The sequence below is a fragment of the Zalophus californianus genome, chromosome 15 (genome assembly GCF_009762305.2).
Source record: "Zalophus californianus isolate mZalCal1 chromosome 15, mZalCal1.pri.v2, whole genome shotgun sequence".
NCBI lineage: Eukaryota > Metazoa > Chordata > Mammalia > Carnivora > Otariidae > Zalophus > Zalophus californianus.
In genome coordinates, this window is record NC_045609.1 from 45,817,067 (window position 1) to 45,830,111 (window position 13,045).

General features: G+C 36.4%; 1 protein-coding gene across 8 annotated transcripts in view; it reads left to right on the forward strand.

Moving 5' to 3' along the window:
- The window catches only part of SHLD2 (shieldin complex subunit 2), a 91,975-nt gene that overhangs the window by 65,085 nt on the left and 13,845 nt on the right, over nucleotides 1-13,045 (forward strand). For all 8 annotated transcript variants that reach the window (XM_027593128.2, XM_027593085.2, XM_027593121.2 and 5 more), the window contains one exon: nucleotides 3,890-4,096. In XM_027593128.2, the coding sequence (XP_027448929.2) occupies nucleotides 3,890-4,096 (207 nt within the window). The remainder of the gene's footprint in view (nucleotides 1-3,889; nucleotides 4,097-13,045) is intronic.

Consider the following 13,045-nt stretch of genomic DNA (forward strand, 5'->3'; position numbering starts at 1 on the left):
TGTCATATCCTCAGGGGGGCCTCACACATACATAATCGTTATCAGATTCGCTCTTTGAGGTCCATTCGTGCCACTTAACACAATCAGGATTATCTAGTTTATTCACTTGCTTGCTAATTAACTAATTTTCTCCATAGATTATAAATTCTGTGAATACAAGCATTCTGCTAAGATTGTTCAGCCCTGTATCCTCATTACACAACACTGTGCCTGCCCTCGTAGTACTTTCTTTGTGAATGAACGAATGAAGAATAAAATACAGATCAAGCAACCACTCAAAGTCTCCAGTCTTGAAGGAATAAGAGACTCAAGTTTGAGGACGGAATAACTTTGTTTCAAATGATAATACAAAATCACCAGTTTGAAAATGCATGCACACAAGGTTTTGGCAACGTGTGGAATGTATTAACAAATTATATTTAAACTTGGGCACAGAGGGCTTTTAGTGAACTGAACTAGAACTCTTCTCTGGTTAACTTAACCAATTAAGGGGCATATATTTGAAGTACACAGGAGTATCTCATGGTACATAGGGTAAGAGTGCTGATGGGTTCAGGGGTACTTAAGAACCAGGAGCTGAAATGCTTTGTGAGTCCCGGGCAGCTTCTCCAGCTGTCTGCTTTATTCACTCAGTGCAGACTTTTTCTGCTTTTCAACCAAATGGAAGGCAGCAGAAGATGCTTACTCTGTAGCTCCTGATTTTCCTTTTCCTTTTAAGAGACCAGTCCATTTCCAAATTCCCAGCAAAGAATATCTGATTGCCCAGACTGAATTTGATTCAATCAACTATGGCCTCGGGGACAGGGTGGCAAAGTAGAATAGGAATGCCTGAGCTTGTTTCAGAGGGTCAGGGAACAGATGAGAGGGTCATTTGTGGTCTGGGTGGACACACAAAGATATTCGCCACCAAAGATATGAATGTTCACTAGCCCAGAAAGACATATGTGATGTTACTATTTAGTTTAAAAAGTAGATTATAAAATTTCATGTATAATAGGATCCCATTTTAATAAAGCAGGTAGGTGAGTATGTGTATACATGAAAAATTTGGAGATACAGATATTAAAATGCTAGCAATGGCTACGTGTGTTTTTTTCTTTATGCCTTTAGTTTGAATTTTGTACATGTGTGAATCTGCATTTATTTTTTACACATTTAGTAAAAACTTCAAACTTAGTAAATAGAGAATAATATAATGAAGTACCCATTATAGTACCCATTATACCCATTATATTAGAACATTGGCCAATCATATTTCATCTATTGCTACTCTTTTCTTTTACTGTATAATATTTTATAGTAAATATATTTTATTTATAATTAAGAAATAAAGCAAGCTTTTTCCTTTTGAAAAGAAGAGCAGATAAGGTTTGAAATAGCTAGTTAACAATTTGAAAACAAAATAGAATTAAATTTATACTTCATATTTATGCCAAAATAAATTCCAGATGCATTAGAGATTCAATTTTTTTTTTTTTTTTTTTAAGAAAGAAACAGTAGTAGAAGAAAATATAAGAAAACTTATTTGGAATGTAAAGATTGGTAGGTTAAACAAAATGCAGCAACAGGAACTATACATAAAAATCACCATATACCAAATTAAAAGGCAAGTGAAAAACCAGAAAAAAAAAGTTGCATTTTGTCAGAAAATAATGCAATAAACAAAAGACAAATATCTGTAAGTATAAATGGGCCATAGATATGAACAGGAAGTCCCCAAAGAAGAAATAAAAATGGCTAATGAATGTATGAAAAAAATTTACTTATTAGTAATTGAAGGTACACAAAATAATAACAGTACATGATTTTTCTCCTGAGTAATTGATAGAGAACATAAAGGGGAACAGCCACTCTCATGAACTATTGGAAATGTAAATTGGCAAAATCTTTCTTGAGGACAACCGACAGTGCTTTATGAAAACCGAATTTGGAACCCTCAGTTTGTTTTTCAGAGTCCATCATCTCTCATGGTTCGTCTCCCCCTCTGACTTACTCCCCTTCATTCTTCCTCTCCTGCTATCTTCTTCTTTTTCTTTTTTCTTAAAATATGTTGCGTTATTTGTTTCAGAAGTACAGATCTGTGATTCAACAGTCTTGCACAATTCACAGGGCTCACCATAGCACATACCCTCCCCAATGTCTATCACCCAGCCACCCCATCCCTCCCACCCCCACCCACTCCAGTTAACACTCAGTTTGTTCCTGAGATTAAGAATTCCTCATATCAGTGAGGTCATAAGATACATGTCTTTCTCTGATTGACTTATTTCACTAAGCATAACACCCTCCAGTTCCATCCACGTCATTGCAAATGGCAAGATCTCATTCCTTTTGATGGCTGCATAATATTCCATTGTGTATATATACCACATCTTCTTTATCCATTCATCTGTCGATGGACATCTTGGCTCTTTCCACAGTTTGGCTATTGAAAACCGAATTTGGAATACCTTTGGCCTAATAATTACACTTCTAAGAATTTATCATGGCTATGCATAAAGACGTAGCTAAAAATATATTTATCACAGTACTGTTTATAATAGTAAAAAAACAAAAAATAACCAACATGCCCCCAAACAAGGAATTGCTGTATTAATTTTTAAGATTTTGGCATATCTGTGCCAAAGTATGGGCATATTATGCAGTATTTTAAAATAATATAGAATAATACTTAATGACATATAAATCCAGTTGAAAACAACTGGATGTCCACTAAAAGTGTTAATTGTGTTTATCTGGGGGTGTTGAGATTATGGCTGTTATTTATGTACTTTAATCTGATTTCTAAGCATGTATTTTGTAATAAGACAAACAAACTATTTTAAAAATAGTGATTGGTTTTAAGCAGTGACTTGGAATAAATATGCTTTAGCTCTTTCTAATGATGCTCTGTCTATACAGACTTACTGTATAGACTTACTTGTTTTAAATTCTGAATTTTTGGGGGCGCCTGGGTGGCTCAGTCATTAAGCGTCTGCCTTTGGCTCAGGTCATGATCCCAGGATCCTGGGATGGAGCCCCTCATCGAGACCCCTCATCGAGCCCCCTCATTGAGCCCCTGCATCGGGCTTCCCGCTGAGCAGGAAGCCTGCTTCTCCCTCTCCCACTCCCCCTGCTTGTGTTCCCTCTCTCTCGCTGTCTCTCTTTCTGTCAAATAAATAAATAAAATCTTCCAAAAAAAAAAAATTCTGCATTTTTCAAGAAGAAACTAAGGAAAAAAAACTAAGGAGGCAGTGTGGGGGAGGGGTGTGAATTAGCTTTATGGCCTGAAGTAAGTGAAAACTAAAAGAACAGCTGTTATTACTAGAAAACTCAGTGCTAAGAGATCTTTTGTTTTATTAGAATTTAAAGTTGAATTTATTAATATAGAATAGGATTATTTGGCAGGAAGCTCTGTGCCACTGCAGTTTTAAGGATTACAATTATGACTGAGGGAACTGAAAATACATGCAATTGTTTCTCAATGCTATTTTTTTTTCTGTCCTTGAAAAATTAGCTAAATAAGAAAACAAAGGTGTTGAAAAATCAGTGAGAGATATTGATTATGGCAGACACGTGTCCATTTCTATGCCTTACTTGTTTTAAAAACCTTTGCCTGTAGATATCGAAACAGGAATTAGCTACTCTGAAAAGCAGTTGGTTAAGATAAATGATGACTGTTTAAGAGACCAAGAAATCTTTAGAGAAAATTTTTATTAAAATTATTTCCAGCATCCTTATACTATTGCCCTAAAACAGCATAATTCACATTTTGTCTTTTAATACTCAAATTCCTTAGAGTGGTAAAAGTTGTATTTAATTGATTTAATTGGATCAATCTATTTAATCTGATTCTGAGCCTAGATTATTTCCTTTTCGGTGACTTTTTGTTTCTGTTTGTTTGTTTAAGATTATATTTGGGAATTTAAATATCTTTTTGTTCAGCGCAATGACATTCTAGAAAGCCTAGAATTGCATACAACATTTTGGTCATCCTGTGAGTGCCTGTTTGACGATGATATAAGGGCAATTACATTTAAAGCAAAATTTCAAAAAAGCATGCCCTCCTTTGTGAAGATGTCAGATTTAGCAACACACATGGAGGATAAGCGTTCAGGTAAGATCTTTATATACGTAAGATATTGCTTGTTTTAATATAAGTAAGGGAAGCTACCATTTATGGGAAAAATGTATAATTAAATATGAAAGTAAAATATAGATCACTGTAAACAGCTCAACCAGATATTTGTACAGCTTGTTAGCTTTCTGCCTATAATCCTTTGAGGTTAATCTGTAATTATTAGGGATCACTTAAAAATACTTTTTGCATATATGTGCAAGCAGCTTATCACTTAATAAACCAGAAATAGAAAAATGACCCTAACCAGAGTCACTGTTGAGATAAGCATTTTATCAAGTTATTAAACTGTTACCTATACATGGTTGTTAAAATTTAGCATTGATACAGAATTCATGCAATTTGCTTACTACTTTAGTAAAATGTAATAACATACTTCTTGAACTCACATATTTGTGTGTGTGTGTGTGTGTATGTATGTGTATAAAATTCATCCTTAGAAACATACTACATAGAAGATTGCCTTTGGTGATGGATTTTATACACATACTCACACACTTTCCATGAACTTAATACCATTTAATTAATTTTGAGTGCAGTAGTAAAAGGAATATGTCTTAGGTTCAATATGCCATACGCTTTGGAATGAAGAGAGTAAAATAGTGAAAATAACTAGATAAATTGATACAATTTTAGTGGGAAATACTTTTCACTAAATTACATTCCTAAGTACAGAGATGATGCTAAAAGTATGCTAACTCCAAGTTAAAGGAGTAACCAATTAAACAGCATTTGAAGCTATTTTTAAGGTTGCTAAATGCCAATAATCAGTAAATGCCAGTGATTATCAATTTTGGAAACAGAATGTTTTCTGGTGGCTATTATAGCAGTTGTTTTTAGAGGGGAAATGAGGGTTGAAAAAAATAGGAGGTATCTATAGGTTTATTGTTACATATCATTTTTGGTGCTTTTATAGGTTAAATTATTAGAATAACTCAGGAACTTTGGATTTTGGTACTAACTTTTAATTTTATTCTCCCATTTGCATGAGTAATTTTCTGCATTCTTACAGATGGTTTTAGATTTTATTAAATGCTAAATGTGGTTTAAGTGAAATAGGATTATTTTTACAATGTCCCAAAATGAAATGAGTTGGAACTCCTAAGAGATCACAGGCTAAGATTCTCAAGTATATTTCTGGGACTTTTTGCTAGCATGCTATGCCCCCTTTTGGTACATCCATGAAAATGTAAAAGTTGTGTCATAAGCCGGGAAGATATCTCAGAGTGCTTTTCTAATATGGCTCAGAGTGTCACATTTAAAAAGATTTTTAATAAAAGTTTTTAGGGTATAATTTTTGTACAATAAACCACCCTTACTTGAAGTATCCACATTCACACTGGTGAGTTTTGACACAAGACCCATGAAACCATCACCACAGTCATGAAACCATCACCAGTCTGCCCCTTTGTAATCTCTCTCTTCCCTGCGTACCTGCCCTCCTGATCCTTCGAGGCAATCAATCTGTCACTGTGGATTAGCTTGAATTTTCTGTGATTTTATATACATGGAATCTACATTATATACACTGTTTTGTTTGGCATCTTTAATTAAGCAAGTTCTTTTGAGACATATCTGTGCTTTTGTGCATATCAGTAGTTCATTCCTTTTTATTCTCTTGTACGAACATACCATGATGTGTCTATTTGTCCATCTGTTGATGGACATCTGGGTTGTTTCCAGTTCTTGGCTCTTATAAGTAAAGCTTCTATAAACATTCATGTACAAAGTGTTATATGGACATAGTCTTTCTTTATTCATGAGTAAATACCTAGTAGCTGAATAAGCTGAAGGATTATATGGTAGGTATATGTTTAATTTTTTAAGAAACTGCCAAACTGTTTTCCAAAGTAGTTGTAGCGTTTTGTATTTCCACCAAGCAGTGTGTGAAAGTTCTGTTTTTCCCATATCCATGTCAACACTTGGTGTGAACCTTCTTTTTAATTTCTGTAACAATAGGTCATTGTGGTTTTATTTTTTATTTTCTTAAAAGATTTTATTTATTTATTTGATAGAGACACAGTGAGAGAGGAACACAAGCAGCGGGAGTGGGAGAGGGAGAAGCAGGCTTCCCACAGAGCAGGGAGCCCGATGCAGGGCTCAATCCCAGGACCCTGGGATCATGACCTGAGCCAAAGGCGGAGGCTTAACAACTGAGCCACCCAGGCACCCAGGTCATTGTAGTTTTAATTTGCATTTCCCTATTGACTAATGATATTGAGCATCTTTTCATGTACTCAGTTGCCATCCACATGTCTTCTTTGATGAAGTGTCAACTGAAATCTTTTGCCCATTTAAAAACAAAGGGTTGATTATTTTCTTATTATTGATTTTTGAGAGTTCTTTATATTTTGGGTAAAAATTATTTGTTAGATATAGGCTTTGCAGATATGTTCTTCCAGTCTGTTACTAGTCTTTTCATTCTCTTAACCAGGCTTTTTGAAGACCACAAGTTTCGAATTTTGATGAACTCCATTTTATCCATTTGTTCTTGTATGGTTTCCTATTTAGAAAATCTTTGCCTTACCCAGCGTCACAAACATTTATCTCCAATGTGTTATTTTAGAAGTTTTAGAGTTTTAGGGTTCACATTTGGGTCCATGATCTATTTTGAGTTAATTTTTATGTATGGTGTGTTGCATGGTTGGAAGTTCTTTTCCTTTTTGCATATGACTATCCAGCTGTTTAAGCCCCATTTCTTGAAAAGATTACTATTTTTCCAGCGAATTGCTTTTACCTCTTTGTCAAAATCAGTTGTTCACACATAAATGATCTATTTTTGGGCTTTCTCTTCTATTTTATTGATCTATTTGTTTATCTTTATACCAGTACCACACTATTTTGACTACTGTAGCTTTTATGATATGCCTTGAAGTCAGATATTTTTAGCCTTCCAACTTTGTTCTTTTTCAAAATGGTTTTGGCAATTCTAGGTACTTTGCATCTCCATGTGAATTTTAGGATTAGTTTGTTAATTTCTAGAAAAAAGTCTGCTGGGATTGTTTTGAAGCTATGTATCAATTTTTTTTTAAATTTTTTTATTGTTATGTTAATCACCATATATTACATCATTAGTTTTTGGTGCAGTGTTCCATGATTCATTGTTTGTTCATAACACCCAGTGCTCCATGCAGAACGTGCCCTCCTCAATACCCATCACCAGGCTAACCCATCCCCCTACCCCCCTCCCCTCTAGAACCCTCAGTTTGTTTTTCAGAGTCCATCATCTCTCATGGTTCGTCTCCCCTTCTGACATACTCCCCTTTTCTTCCTCTCCTGTTATCTTCTTCTTTTTCTTTTTTCTTAAAATATGTTGCATTATTTGTTTCAGAAGTACAGATCTGTGATTCAACAGTCTTGCACAATTCACAGCGCTCACCATAGCACATACCCTCCCCAATATCTATCACCCAGCCACCCCATCCCTCCCACCCCCAACCACTCCAGTAACACTCAGTTTGTTTCCTGAGATTAAGAATTCCTCATATCAGTGAGGTCATGTGATACATGTCTTTCTCTGATTGACTTATTTCACTCAGCACAACACCCTCCAGTTCCATCCACGTCGTTGCAAATGGCAAGATCTCATTCCTTTTGATGGCTGCATAATATTCCATTGTGTATATATACCACATCTTCTTTATCCATTCATCTGTCGATGGGCATCTTGGCTCTTTCCACAGTTTGGCTATGGTGGACATTGCTGCTATAAACATTGGGGTACACGTACCCCTTCGGGTCCCTACATTTGTATCTTTGTGGTAAATACCCAGTAGTGCAATTGCTGGATCGAACGGTAGCTCTAATTTCAACTGTTTGAGGAACCTCCATACTGTTTTCCAGAGGGGTTGCACCAGCTTGCATTCCCACCAACAGTGTAGGAGGGTTCCCCTTTCTCCACATCCCCGCCAACATCTGTCGTTCCCTGACTTGTTAATTTTAGCCATTCTGACGGGTGTGAGGTGGTATCTCATTGAGGTTTTGATTTGGATTTCCCTGATGCCAAGCGATGTTGAGCACTTTTTCATGTGCCTGTTGGCCATTTGGATGTCTTCTTTGGAGAAATGTCTGTTCATGTCTTCTGCCCATTTCTTGATTGGATTATTTGTTCTTTGGGTGTTGAGTTTGATAAGTTCTTTATAGATTTTGGATACTAGCCCTTTATCTGATATGTCATTTGCAAATATTTTCTCCCATTCTGTCGGTCGTCTTTTGGTTTTGTGGACTGTTTCTTTTGCTGTGCAGAAGCTTTTTATCTTGATGAAATCCCAATAGTTCATTTTTGCCCTGGCTTCCCGTGCCTTTGGCGATGTTTCTAGGAAGAAGTTGCTGCGGCTAAGGTCGAAAAGGTTGCTACCTGTGTTCTCCTTTAGGATTTGGATGGACTCCTGTCTCACGTTTAGGTCTTTCAACCATTTGGAGTCTATTTTTGTGTGTGGTGTAAGGAAATGGTCCAGTTTCATTCTTCTGCGTGTGGCTGTCCAATTTTCCCAACACCATTTGTTGAAGAGACTGTCTTTTTTCCATTGGACATTCTTTCCTGCTTTGTCAAAGATCAGTTGACCATAGAGTTGAGGGTCCATTTCTGGGCTCTCGATTCTGTTCCATTGATCTATGTGTCTGTTTTTGTGCCAGTACCATACTGTCTTGATGATGACAGCTTTGTAATAGAGCTGGAAGTCCGGAATTGTGATGCCGCCAGCTTTGCTTTTCTTTTTCAATATTCTTCTGGCTATTCGGGGTCTCTTCTGGTTCCATACAAATTTTAGGATTATTTGTTCCATTTCTTTGAAAAAAGTGGATGGTATTTTGATGGGGATTGCATTGAATGTGTAGATTGCTCTAGGTAGCATTGACATCTTCACAATGTTGATTCTCCCAATCCATGAGCATGGAACGTTTTTCCATTTCTTTGTGTCTTCTTCAATTTCTTTCCTGAGTATTTTATAGTTTTCTGAGTACAGATCCTTTGCCTCTTTGGTTAGATTTATTCCTAGGTATCTAATGGTTTTGGGTGCAATTGTAAATGGGATAGACTCCTTGATTTGTATCTCTTCTGTCTTGTTGTTGGTGTATAGGAATGCCACTGATTTCTGTGCATTAATTTTATATCCTGCTACTTTACTGAATTCCTGTATGAGTTCTAGCAGTTTTGGGGTGGAGTCTTTTGGGTTTTCCACATACAGTATCATATCATCTGCAAAGAGTGAGAGTTTGACTTCCTCTTTGCCTATTTGGATGCCTTTGATTTCTTTTTGTTGTCTGATTGCTGTGGCTAGGACTTCTAATACTATGTTGAATAGCAGTGGTGAGAGTGGACATCCCTGCCGCGTTCCTGACCTTAGGGGAAAAGCTCTCAGCCTTTCCCCATTGAGAATGATATTCGCTGTAGGTTTTTCATAGATGGCTTTTATGATATTGAGGTATGTACCCTCTATCCCTATACTCTGAAGAGTTTTGATCAAGAAAGGATGTTGTACTTTGTCAAATGCTTTTTCTGCATCTATTGAGAGGATCATATGATTCTTGTTCTTTCTTTTGTTAATGTATTGTATCACGTTGATTGATTTGCGGATGTTGAACCAGCCTTGCAGCCCAGGAATAAATCCCACTTGGTCGTGGTGAATAATCCTTTTAATGTACTGTTGGATCCTATTGGCTAGTGTTTTGGTGAGAATTTTTGCATCCATGTTCATCAAGGATATTGGTCTGTAATTCTCTTTTTTGATGGGGTCTTTGTCTGGTTTTGGGATCAAGGTAATGCTGGCCTCATAAAATGAGTTTGGAAGTTTCCCTTCCATTTCTATTTTTTGGAACAGTTTCAGGAGAATAGGTATTAATTCTTCTTGAAATGTCTGATAGAATTCCCCTGGGAAGCCATCTGGCCCTGGGCTTTTGTTTCTTGGGAGATTTTTGATGACTGTTTCAATTTCCTTAGTGGTTATAGGTCTGTTCAGGTTTTCTATTTCTTCCTGGTTCAATTTTGGTAGTTGATACATCTCTAGGAATGCACCCATTTCTTCCAGGTTATCTAATTTGCTGGCATAGAGTTGCTCATAATATGTTCTTATAATTGTTTGTATTTCTTTGGTGTTGCTTGTGATCTCTCCTCTTTCATTCATGATTTTGTTGATTTGGGTCATTTCTCTTTTCTTTTTGATCAGTCTGGCCAGGGGTTTATCAATCTTGTTAATTCTTTCAAAGAACCAGCTCCTAGTTTCGTTGATCTGTTCTACTGTTCTTTTGGTTTCTAGTTCATTGATTTCTGCTCTGATCTTTATGATTTCTCTTCTCCTGCCAGGTTTAGGCTTTCTTTGCTGTTCTTTCTCCAGCTCCTTTAGGTGTAGGGTTAGGTTGTGTATTTGAGACCTTTCTTGTTTCTTGAGAAAGGCTTGTATTGCTATATACTTTCCTCTCAGGACTGCCTTTGCTGTATCCCAAAGATTTTGAACAGTTGTGTTTTCATTTTCATTGGTTTCCATGAATTTTTTTAATTCTTCTTTAATTTCTTGGTTGACCCATTCATTCTTTAGTAGGATGCTCTTTAGCCTCCATGTATTTGAGTTCTTTCCGACTTTCCTCTTGTGGTTGAGTTCTAGTTTCAAAGCATTGTGGTCTGAAAATATGCAGGGAATAATCCCAATCTTTTGGTACCGATTGAGACCTGATTTGTGACCTAGGATGTGATCAATTCTGGAGAATGTTCCATGGGCACTAGAGAAGAATGTGTATTCCGTTGCTTTGGGATGGAATGTTCTGAATATGTCTGTGAAGTCCATTTGGTCCAGTGTGTCATTTAAAGTCTTTATTTCCTTGTTGATCTTTTGCTTAGATGATCTGTCCATTTCAGTGAGGGGGGTGTTAAAGTCCCCCACTATTATTGTATTGTTGTCAATGTGTTTCTTTGCTTTTGTTATTAATTGCCTTATATAATTGGCTGCTCCCATGTTCGGGGCATAGATATTTACAATTGTTAGATCTTCTTGTTGGATAGACCCTTTAAGTAGGATATAGTGTCCTTCCTCATCTCTTATTACAGTCTTTGTTTTAAAATCTAGTTTGTCTGATATAAGGATTGCCACCCCAGCTTTCTTTTGGTGTCCATTAGCATGGTAAATGGTTTTCCACCCCCTCACTTTCAATCTGGGGGTGTCTTTGGGTGTAAAATGAGTCTCTTGCAGACAGCATATTGATGGGTCTTGTTTTTTAATCCAATCTGATAGCCTGTGTCTTTTGATTGGGGCATTTAGCCCATTTACATTCAGGGTAACTATTGAAAGATATGAATTTAGTGCCATTGTATTACCTGTAAGGTGACTGTTAACTGTCTGTTGTCTGTGTTCGTTTCTGCTCTTTGCTGCTTTTAGGTTCTCTCTTTGCTTAGAGGACCCCTCTCAATATTTCTTGGAGGGCTGGTTTCGTGTTTGCAAATTCCTTTAGTTTTTGTTTGTTCTGGAAGCTTTTTATCTCTCCTTCTATTTTCAATGATAGCCTAGCTGGATATAGTATTCTTGGCTGCATATTTTTCTCGTTTAGTGCTCTGAAGATATCTTGCCAGTCCTTTCTGGCCTGCCAGGTCTCTGTGGATAGGTCTGTTGCCAATCTAATGTTTCTACCATTGTAGGTTACATATCTCTTCTCCCGAGCTGCTTTCAGGATTTTCTCTTTGTCTCTGAGACTCGTAAGTTTTACTATTAGATGTCGGGGTGTTGACCTATTTTTATTGATTTTGAGAGGGGTTCTCTGTGCCTCCTGGATTTTAATGCCTGTTTCCTTCCTCACATTAGGGAAGTTCTCTGCTATAATTTGCTCCAATATACCTTCTGCCCCTCTCTCTCTCTCTTCTTCTTCTGGGATCCCAATTATTGTAATGTTTCGTCTTATCGTATCACTTATCTCTCGAATTCTGCCCTCGTGTTCCTGTAGTTGTTTCTCTCTCTTTTTCTCAGCCTCTTTATTTTCCATCATTTGGTCTTCTATATCGCTGATTCTCTCTTCTGCCTCATTTATCCTAGCATTTAGTGCCCCCATTTTTGATTGCACCTCATCAATAGCCTTTTTGATTTCGATTTGGTTAGATTTTAGTTCTTTTATTTCTCCAGAAAGGGTTTCTCTAATAACTTCCACGCTTTTTTCAAGCCCAGCTAGTATCTTTAAAGTCATGATTCTGAACTCTAGGTCCGACATCGTACTAATGTCCGTATTGAGTAGGTCCCTGGCAGACGGTACTACCTCTTGTTCTTTTTGCTGAGGTGATTTCTTTCGTCTTGTCATTTTGTCCAGAGGAGAATAGATGAATGAGAGAACAAAAGGCTAACAGGTTTACAACGTCCCCAGCAAATATACTGTATACAAATCAGAAAAGACCTGAAACCAGGGGAAAAGAAAGGGAAAGAAAGAAAAAAGAAAGAGAAAAAGAAAAAAAAAAAAAGAAAAAAAGATAAAAACAAAAACAAAACAATTCAAAAAAGGCAGAATATGATCAAATATGATCAGGCTAGTGCATAGATTAGTGCCACACACTAGATTTTGGGCGTATTTTGGTCTGTTAGAAAAAAGTGCCTCCTAAAATTTTAAAGGAAGAAAGACATATATGTACAAAATAAGGGTTGATACAATGAAGGGATGGAAGATGACTGTAAAGATGAAAATTATAAAAGATTTTATAAAAGGACTTGGTAAGATAAGTTGTTTGAAAAAAGAAAGAAGATTTAAGGAAAAAAAAAAAGGGGGGGAAAGGGAGAGAATGTGATCAGGCAGGAGACTAGAACAAAGCCATACACTAGTGGTTTAGGGTATATTTTGATCTGTTAGAAGAAACTGTACCTCAAAATTTTAAAGAGAGAACAACTTATATATATATGCCAAAAACAAGGATAACTACTATGAAGGGATAAAATATGACTCTAAAAATGAAAAAAAAATAAA